General features: G+C 49.2%; 1 protein-coding gene across 1 annotated transcript; it reads left to right on the top strand.

The window, feature by feature from the left end:
• The first annotated feature begins 7,675 nt into the window (after positions 1 to 7,675).
• LOC136374952 (nociceptin receptor-like) lies at positions 7,676 to 8,920 on the top strand. Its single transcript, XM_066340319.1, has 2 exons — positions 7,676 to 8,048; positions 8,397 to 8,920. Exons 1-2 carry the CDS (start codon positions 7,703 to 7,705, stop codon positions 8,918 to 8,920), a joined length of 870 nt encoding a protein of 289 aa, XP_066196416.1. The 5' UTR covers positions 7,676 to 7,702.
• The last annotated feature ends 1,407 nt before the right edge of the window (positions 8,921 to 10,327 follow it).

A 10,327-nucleotide genomic window follows, 5' to 3' on the forward strand; every position in this document is an offset into this window, starting at 1 on the left:
ACCATGAGATAGCTGCACATCCTGATTTCAGTTGTTCTGTTGATTTTAGTCACCGTGTTCACATGAGCCAGGACAGAGCTGGACAATCAGGCTGCCTGGTGGATGTTCTGCATCCATGCAGTTAACATCTACACAGAGACAAACCTGGCTCCAGCTCCCTGTGACTCCTCTTCCCCTCTGCCTGTTCCCCTTCCTTCAGAGTGTCCCGGGGTGACTGTGACCCCTCTGTACCCCAATTGTCTGTTCTGTATGTGCCGTACCTTTAACAGCGGCTCTGAGGGTGAGCGGGAACGAGAGCCGCAGTTCGCTTTGAAAAGTGTTCGCTCCTCCACACGCCTTTTGTCTCCCTCAGGACGGTGTGTTCGTCGGGTACTGGGGAGAGGGGTTTTTCCTTTTTAGTTAGTGTAGCTAGCTGTTTTTCTCGCTTTTCTCGGGACTGTTTAAGTCTGCTCTGGGCTGAAAACTCAGAGAAGTCTCTGGGATCCGGCATTTGTGGCCCGCCGGGGCCTGGCCCTCGGCATTTTCCAGCTCCAGAGAGACTGAAACTAACTTCTGTGAGAACCTCCTCAGTTCCCCATCCCTCTTCGGAGCAGTGAGAGGTTTTGTTGTTTAATTTTTCCATTCCTCATGCTCGTGGGCATTTTGTTTGTTAAATAAATTATTTTCCCGGACTGGCTGAGGCTGGGGCTGTTTGGGTTTGCTCCCCAGAGGAACCCCACTCAGAGGTTTCCTCCCAAATGGGACCTAAACCAGGACCAGAGGAATTCTGTTCTCTCCAGGCTCAGGGAGCTCTGCTATTTGTGTGGCTTAGGGTCTTTTTCCTCAAAAAACTTGCAGTGTTCAGAAACTAGTAATAAAGACTGCTCACCATTGCACCAGTAGCAAAGGTCCTGTGTAATTCCAGTTCCATGCCCAGCACAGATGTACGTGAAGTTCTCTTTGGTTTAACACTATTTGTTGGTTTTGCCATTGCTAAGGTACTGCCTGTGTATCTGTGCTGTGTAGAAAAAGCAAGGAGATAAGACTTGTAGGTGGCAACATAAAGATGTCTTGGAAAAGTCAGCAAAGAAGGGTCCAGATTTACTTGTGTTAAAGTGCTGAAACAACATGTGAAGATAAATAGGGGAGCAATTTCACAGGGTAAATATTTTTCCCAGTTATTAACAAATGTGGATGAAGGTGTTTAATATTCTAATGCTGTAAAAGCCATTTGCTCGTTGTCATGAGTGTGTGTATTTGATAATGCAAAATAAGCACCTCATCCTCCACCACTACTCATGCATGCACAATGCTTCCCATTTAATTCAGCAAGACTAATTATCGGAATTACTGACATTAGCTTGAAGCTATGGATTTGCAGATTGAGTATTGAGTCTCTGGCTTTCAGAACAACTTCTTTAAAGGAATTAGTCATGTCTAAGTACAACAGATCTGTCAAATTGCATCCCCTGGCATTGTGTGATGTTTTGCTTGTAAAGCCAGCCTTGTGCAAGACTGTCCTCGTGGCAATAGACAGTGGTTATCCTCATTTTATGGTTCTGACAACCCTAAAATGGCTCATAAGGGTTGGGCACTTACCTCACTAGCTGATAGCAGATGGTAGCTGATAGCACTTCACTTTGCCTTCCACCTCACTAATGGACTTTGTCATCCTGATTTGTTAAAAAAAAAAATGGATATTGATCTAATACCAATATCCAACTATGACGGACAAAGACCTCTAACAGTTTGAAGTTAGAAAGTGTATGTTTATTATGACGCCGGGCAGCGTGCGGGATAGATCCCAAATACACACGCGCAATTTACAGATGATCACAGGGTCTTTTTATGAACAAAAGTGTTGAATACCCAAAACACAAATGCATATTCATGACTCTGGTCCATCCCATTCCCCGCTTCGTATGGTAATTAGCCAAAAAGCAATTAAGCATGCGTAGTTTGTTCTTTGAAATGGGTCGGTGGTCCTTTTTAGGGGGTGGGGTCTCAAAATGATGAAGTAAGATGCGTCTTCCTCGCTTTGCCTTTTTAACCTTTTAGTGTTGGTGACACCTGAATCCTGTTTTCTCAAGACTATCTGATTTATGATCACATTGTGTTCTTGGAGTCTTTTGATTAAGTTGACAGGTCTCCTGATTTATCGATTCCTTAAATCCGGCTTATGTTAAAAAAAAAGGAAGTTTACCTCAACAAAGTCTAGTTAGTAAAAGGGAAGTCTACATCAGCAATGTCTAGTTTAACTAAAGTCCTTTATTCTTCAAAATGTAAAGGGAAGTCTACGTCAGCAATATCTAGTTTAACTAAAGTCCTTAATTCTTTAAAATTAACATCTCATGGGGAGGGCGTGACTGCCGGCTACTGAACACCAAACTCTGCAGCCAGACTCCTCCGGTGGTCTGCGGCAATCCCACAGGGACACAACGCTCTGTAAATCTCTGCCCAGCGCTGCCCAGGCCCGAGAGAGCCCCAGGCCGCCTCCTGCCCCCGGGCGGCGCATCCTGCGCCCTGTGCCCCGGCAGCGCCGCGGCCAATGGGAGCCCGCGGCCGGCCACTTCCGCCGGCCCCGCAGCCAATGAGGGTCCGCGGCCAGCCGCCGTTGCCAGGTGGAACAGCGACCCCGCGCCGCGCCTGGCTTGGCGCCCAACGGCAGGACCTGGAGGCGGGGTAGTCGGGCACTCAGCAGAGCCAGCAGCCAATCAACACAAGACCCGCCCATCGCACGCTTGGGTTGGCTACAGTGCCAGAACTGATATGAGCAAGAGCCAATCGCAATCGGAGAAGCGGCCCGTGGTTTGAATGGGGGCGGGAGGAGCCGCTCGCGCTGGGGCGAGCAGCGGGCGATCGGCGGCACGAGTGGCGCTCACCATGGAGCGGAACGAGGCGTTGCAGAGGGGGCTGAAGCCCAGCAACGACCGCTTCGTGGTCTCCATGAACCGCATTCTGCAGCAGGTGAGCTGTGGGAGCTGGGTGGCCGCGGGTTCCGGGCGCTGGCCTTAGGCGGGCGGGGAAGTGGGCGCTGAGGGCAGCGGTGCCGTCTGTGCTGAGGCGCGCACTCCTGTGCCTTGGCAGGAGCCGGCTCCGGGAATACAGCCGCACAACGGACACCTGGCACTGCCAGCGCTGGCTACGCGACTTAGTCACGAGTGAGAGCTGAGGCGATAGTGTCCTTAACCCCGATGAGCTTGCTGGGGACGCTCAGCTCTCTCAATGGCAGAACACCTTTCAGAGCATTTAAAGCAATGTTTTAGGCAGTTTAGGGCTGCCAGGCGCCTACATTTTCATTTGCTGCCTCCAGGTGAAACTTTAGGAGGAAAAATGTGATGGTGGATGCTGATGAATGCCCTCCTTAGACCAGAGCACCATTCCTGGTGGCCAAGCACGTGCTCAGGGGTGTGGGAGCATCCTTGAGAGTCCATGGGGGAGCTGCTGAAGCCTCTGCAGCAGCAGCAGCCACAGAGCCTCCTCCCTTGGCAGGCCAGCACCATCCACAGCAGTCCCCAGAGAGCACCTGGAGGGCAGGGCAGGGCTGGCTTTTCATAGCTGTCCCCCAGACACAGAGGTGAGACTCAAGGACAAGAAGATCATCTGTCCCAAAGTGTGAGCTCGTCCTGGCTGGCTGCAGATTCCATTACTAGCCCCTGCTAGTCAGTCCCTGTCTTGCTGGGTAATTTATAGGCTTTTAGATGCTGTGCTGGTGGCTGCTCTTGCTGTAGTGTCTGGCCTCAGAGTCCAGACTAATTTAAATTTGTCCTTCTCAAATCCTGTGCAGGTTTTTCAGGGCCTGTTGAACCATTAAGGATAAATCATCTTGCACTGGTCAGAAGTTGCAGGCTGAGGGGGCTCTGGGCTGGTGATCAGAGCAGTAGGGATGCAGAGAGCACAGTGTGGGTGGCTGGCAGAGGGGACACAAATCATGACAGAACGTTCCAGTATCAGCTTCACAGAACCTGAGGGCTGGGAGCAGAGATGGGAGAGAACTGGGGCTGATTTCTACCATCACAGGGTGGGAACAGCTCAGTAAAAATCCTCTTTGAGCCTTTTCTGCTGTTTTGCTTCCTGAAGCTTGTCCAGGGATGGGGGCAAAGGCTGTCACTGCTGCTGGGGTGTGAGGTGAGGATGGAGGGAGCTGCTCAAGGTTAACAACACTGTCTGCATCCTAATTAGCTGGAGCTACACACATCAAAATCAAGATGCTCCAAGAGGCAGCGAGCTCCTGGAAACAATGCTCAGGGTTTTGCAGGGCTGCAGGCTTTGCTCTGGTCTCTCTGCCCCTGGTGTCTGCAGCTCCAATTTGGGTTGTGGGTTTGCTGCAGCCAGTTGGTCCTTAGCCCCAGCCCTTGCCCTGCAGCCTTGCTGTGACTGGGTGGAAAAGGGAAAGATGCAAAACCAACAGGTCTGCCGCTCACCCTGAGGCTCAGCCAGGAGCAGAATCTGTTCTTGTGAGGAACAGGTCCTCAAAGCCCCGAGGGTGTGTCTACCGACCTACCCTTAATGACTACCCTTAATGTTCTCCCCTTACCAGAGGGGCCACGTACCGAAAAGGAGGGGGAAGACAAATGCTGAGCTGATATCCAGGTGTTTTTCCTCTCAGCATCTGAGAGAACAGGAGAGCAGAGCAAAGCAATTACTGTTGTGACAAAGGGGGAGCTGGATGGAGAGCTGAGCACCACCCTGTGGGACATGCTCCATTAGGAAATTACCTCCGTGGCAGAGTGCAAGAAAGTGGCCCAGCAGGGAGCTAATGTCCTCCACGGAATCCACAGGCTCATCTGCAGCAGATTTGTGTTGTGGGGGAGGAGACTGAGGTGCCTCCTAAAGCCTGAGAGTTTAATTTCGTTTAATTTCTCTCTCTCTCTTTTTTTTTTTTTTTTTTTTTTTTTTTTTTCAGATTAAGAGAAAGTACACGCTCAGTTCTGGAGGAAAAGAAATAGAGGTTAATCCACAGAGAAGTGATTGATTGACTTTTGTGTGTACTGAACATTCAGGAAATGTTTGGGAACACTGGTTGGTTGGGACAATGGCTATTGGCTCTCAGTGTATGGAGAAAGTGGTGAATAAGTAATTAATTAGGTTTACATTAAATTCATCCCCTATCAAGGGCACAAAATCAGCTTCAAATTCTACTGGAAGATGGGTTGAAGGAGGTGGTGGGACAGCCACCTCAGTGTGTGCTGTGCTGGAGCAGGGGAAGGTGGCTCTGCCATCACCTCAAGGAGGTGGTGAGGAAGGAGGCAGAGGAGAGGGATCTGTGCACTGGGAGATTTTGCAGAGCCAGGCAGAGCAATCGTACTGGGACCCTGAATTCGTGCTGAGAGGTGTCTGGCAGGGGTGGGGCCCGTGGGGCTGGAGGGAGTGGCAAGGAGCTGAAGATTTGCTCTGCACACTCAGAGTTCAGGGCTGGCTGAGATGCCCCAAACTTCTCAGTGCTGGGGGCACAGGAGTGTACAGGGGGGCAGCTTTGTTCCTCATGGATGTAGGATGGGGATTGAAGGTGGGTGAATTGTTACTTGTTCCTCCCACTGGTCAATGCCAAAAAACAAAACAGGAACAACCTTTAATTTTTACTGTTTTGCATTGAAGTTGCTCACCCTTGCTCAAAATCCTTATTCCCTTGAGCTATAATGTCAGTAAAAGCAGTCAGGGTTAGAGGCATGTTGATGAACTGCCTCCAGCTCCAGCCCTCCTGGAAGGATGGACTGCAACAAACTTGACCTTTGGGAAGCCTGAGGCAGCCCAGCCAGGTTTGTGGTGTTCAGGGGGAACTGCAGCTCCCAGGAGACCTTTGCCAGCACAATGCTCGGTGACTGAATGATTTCCCAAGGCCTGACCTGACAATGCTTATTTATGTGAGAGCTGATAAAACAGTGATTTCACTTCTTCATTTTAATCCCCCTCAGCTGACCTGGAGGGGAAAGTGAATCCACTCACAGACCCACCTCATCCCCCTGTGCTTTACCACGTTTATGCCAAGTGCAAGAATTGAAGAAAGGAAAACTTGGTCACCTTGAGATGCTCCTCTGGAGTTCAGGACAGTGGAGGCTGCTGTAATTCTCCTTAGGACATCCCAAAGCTTAAAGCCCTGGCAGCTGCCTGGTTATGTTGGATTTGCAAAGTGCTTTTGCTCATTCATCCCATCATGAAAGGAAAGGCACCAGTATTTTCCTTCTACTGCTTTTGGTTATGTAAGTTTGTCTGGGCTGGCTTTCTAAGAATCTGTGATTGATTTCTGGGCCAGGAAAAGCCTCACTCAGGCTTGTGTGGGAACCTCAGAGTATTTCCAATATTTCCATCAGTGCTCACCTCAAAAAGCTTCCCTTGGCTTTCAGGGTCAAAAAGAGGATTATTCAGTTTTGCTTTTTGAAGCTGCCTTCAGACTTCTGATACAAGCCCAGCTTAGAGCTCCAAGGCAGGTTAAAAAATAGACTTTTATAGTCTGGATCGTGGTTCCCCTGTCTGCTTCTCTTGCAAACCTGGCCAGGTCACCATGTGTCCCAGCAGAGTTCAGAATATGCCAGTGATAATGTTCTGCCAAGCATTCAAATAATTTATCAAGAGCTGAAGAAGCTCAGACTCTCAGGGGAGGGCACAGCACTGAGAAGGGCAGTTGTGGGTTTGCTGTTCTGAATCAAATTGGCAAAAAGAGCTTTTTAGGTCGAATTAGACTCTATAATATTTTAACACGTATCAGGCTGAAAATAGTGCAGCAGTTTACGGGTAGAAGTGTTACCCTCAACTGAACTTGCACTCTGTTAATAACATCATTGTCTGCCATTTTTGGCCATGTTCCTGCTCAGGCCATTAGTAGAGTCAATGATGGATGAGCTGTAGTTTTAAAATTATACCTATTTGAGCTCTTATTCTGCCTATGAGAGGAATATCCTGGAGCTGAAATGTTAGATTCAGTGACAGAGCCACTGTTGAGCTTCCACTCCTGCAGACATTGCACGTCCCCCTGGATAGGTGATCACAGGTGGCTCTGCATCATTTCCCAAGTGTGAAAAGGAGAGGATTGCCATTAGAGCAAGGTGACTCCTCCTCCAGGGCAGTCAGTTCATGTGGTAAAAGTAATACTGAAATGGCCAAAAAATCTTTAAAGTAGAATTTGACTTGTGACTTTACTCTTTTCTCTAGAAAGATCCATTGTGATATTTTGATTTCTGATTCAAAGCTAGTTCCCCATGAGATTTTGGCTGGCCAGGGCTGGCCATTTTGCCTGCTCTGATTTGACAGCTCACATTAGCCATGCTCTCTGGCTATGAGCCCATATCAAATGGCTGATCAACTTACCCCTGCACTTTTCAAATTAGCTTACTGGCTAAAGCTCTCACCAATACTTATAACAATGAAGCCATAGGTAGTGAAATCCTAAGTTGGCTTTATTGAAGTAATTTTTCAAGAAACACCATCTCAGCTGACAACCTCAAGCTTTTGTGGTGCTCACTGGCAGTGTCAGGGAATGATTCTCCTGCTCACGGAACTAAATATGGAGGGACCATTTGTGGTGTTGCAGGAGATGGGCTGAACTGTGTGTTGGCAAACTTGTGGGAGGTTGAAAGGTGAGGATGGCCAATCTCATTACATAAGAAAATACAGCATCTCCTTTTGAAAGCAGCAGAATCTGTTTCAGTAAATTTCAGTGTCTGGCTCGTCATGGTCATGTGGGAGCTGTAACCATTGTTCATTCCTGCATTTCAGATTCACCAAGATGAAGACAGCCACCAACATTTACATCTTTAACCTTGCTCTGGCTGACACCCTGTGCCTGATGACCTTGCCCTTCCAGGGAACAGACACATTCTTGGGCTTCTGGCCCTTTGGCAATGTCCTGTGCAAGATTGCCATCTCCATTGACTACTACAACATGTTCACCAGCACCTTCACACTGACGATGATGAGCGTGGACCGCTACATCGCCATCTGCCACCCCATCAAAGCCCTGGACATACGCACACTCCACAAGGCCAAGGTGGTCAATGTTTGCATCTGGGCACTGGCTTCTGTCTTTGGCATCCCGGCCATGGTGATGGGATCTGCTGAGAACGAGAACAACGGTCAGTAAAACTGCACCCAGCGGGAGGGAGGGAGGGGCTGCTGGACAGGAGAGCCCAGGGGTGCCAGTTTCATCAGTGGGGTGAGGTATCTGCTGTAAAATCATCTTACCTCTGCCCCTGCCTCTCTGTGTTATCACTGCTACTGCTTTTCTAGTGTTAAACGTAGTTGTTGTGTGAGGAATTGAGCATTGAACATAGAATTGTTATGTTGGGTTGGGAAAGCCCTCTAAGATCATCAAGTCCAACGGTTAGCCCAACTAACCTAAACTGATCTGAATGTGCAGATGCTTTTCTGCTTGATCTGCATTTGCCCATCTTCCTTCTCATTTAATTCTTTTACTCTTGCAGAAATTGATTGTCTAATTAAGCTCCCTTCTCCCGTGGACTACTGGGATCCAGTGTTTGGCATCTGCGTCTTTCTCTTCTCCTTCATGATCACCGTGTTGATCATCACCATTTGCTACAGCCTCATGATCAGGAGGCTCAAGAATGTCCATGTCCTCTCAGGCTCCAAGGAGAAGGACAGGAACCTGCGGCGCATCACCCGCATGGTCCTGGTGGTGGTGGCAGTCTTCATCGTTTGCTGGACTCCCATCCAGATTTTCGTGCTGGTGCAGTGCCTGGGTGCCAAGGCAGAAAGCAAGCTGGAGCTGGCCATCTCCTGCTTCTGCACCGCCCTGGGCTACGCCAACAGCAGCCTGAACCCCGTGCTCTACGCCTTCCTGGATGAGAACTTCAAGGCGTGCTTCAAGAAGTTCTGCTTCCCCACCGCCTTCAGGACCGAGCTCCAGATGTCCAACAGGATGTGCAGCATCGCCAAGGATGTGGCCTATGCCTGCAAGAACTCGGAGGGGACTAACAATCCGGCCTGACAAGGCATGGAAACCCCATGGTGGCTGTCACCCAGCAGAGTCCGACCACCCCCACGTCAGAACTAACTCAGATAACGGCCCTTTAGCAGGACCTCAAAACTGAGAGGTGAGAAACCAAGAAAATAATTTTGGGGGTTGGGAAAACTGGATACTGGGAGAGCATGCAGAGAAAGTCAGCCCATTTGATGTATTTTCAAATCCTGTGCATCCTGCACTAAGGAACGTGTTTGAAATCAGCCCATTGATTCCTGCAAAACCCTGGGAGTTTGCAACATTACTGAGAGTTTGGGAATTAAGGGTTTAAAATAGGCATCGCTCCTGGGGCTTACACTTCTGCTGCTGGGAGACAGACAGAATGTGAACTCTTGCATTGTTTTTTTCCTCCCTGGGTGGAGATGTTAACAGCTCGCCTGGCTCACCAGGCGCTCGTGTACGGGTTTTCCTCCTGTGCCATCGCTCTGAAATCAGACTTTGCTGCAGCCAAAGTGGGCAGGAGCCATCAGACAAAACCCAAGATCATCTCCAGGATGAGTCATCGTGCAGGGAAGGATGCAGGGAGGGAGAGGAGGGAGCTGACGGGAAGAGAAATTCGAACTGCTTTGGGAGGACAGCGCCAGCTCCTGCAGATGGGATCTGCAGTAAAACCCCCCTCCCAGAGGGAGCAGGGGGGGAGAAGGGACTGTCAGAACTGATGATGTAGCTCTGAAGAGGAGGAAGAAAAAAAACTTGAGGAAATGAACACAATTTCTCATTTACATGCTGCTACTACTTTTCTTTTTATCTCTGTATTTCCAGTGTAATAATGGACAGAATGTGTCTGTATATACATGTCTGTAGTGGAATAGGTGCAGATACATGGTAGGATTTCACCTTACCAAGCATGCCTTGGGCATCTTCCTCAATGAGAGGAGGAAGGAATGAAGTGGCCTATAGACACATGTATTTATGTATAGGGAAAGCCATTTTGGACAAGTCAGAATGGCAGCTCTTCCAGAAGACATGGACATTCCTGGGAGGAGGCAGCCTACAACAATCCCTCCTGCTCCACATGGCATAAGGCACAAACCATACAAAACCTGGGGTTCTGTGGTTTGTTTTATGTTTTTAACTCAAAGGACACCCATGATGCTGAAAGCATGTGGGAAATGCTGCCCAGGTACCACTCCTCCTGCCAACCATGGATTGATTTTCCTCTCCCAGAATAGGCTAGAGCTTTATGGAAAATAAAATGTCCTATCATTTCACTTGATAACAAAAGCTTCCCCAAAGTGTTTCGCCACTTGAGTGCCCTCTGTGCTGGGGAGAGCAGCAGGCTGGGGTTGTTCCTGTAGCACAACAGCCCAGGGAAATCTGGGCAGTGGTGGCCGGTGGTGCTGATGGGGGAGCAAAGCACCAACCTCCACCTGG

The sequence above is a fragment of the Sylvia atricapilla genome, unplaced genomic scaffold (genome assembly GCF_009819655.1).
Source record: "Sylvia atricapilla isolate bSylAtr1 unplaced genomic scaffold, bSylAtr1.pri scaffold_64_arrow_ctg1, whole genome shotgun sequence".
Classification (NCBI taxonomy): domain Eukaryota; kingdom Metazoa; phylum Chordata; class Aves; order Passeriformes; family Sylviidae; genus Sylvia; species Sylvia atricapilla.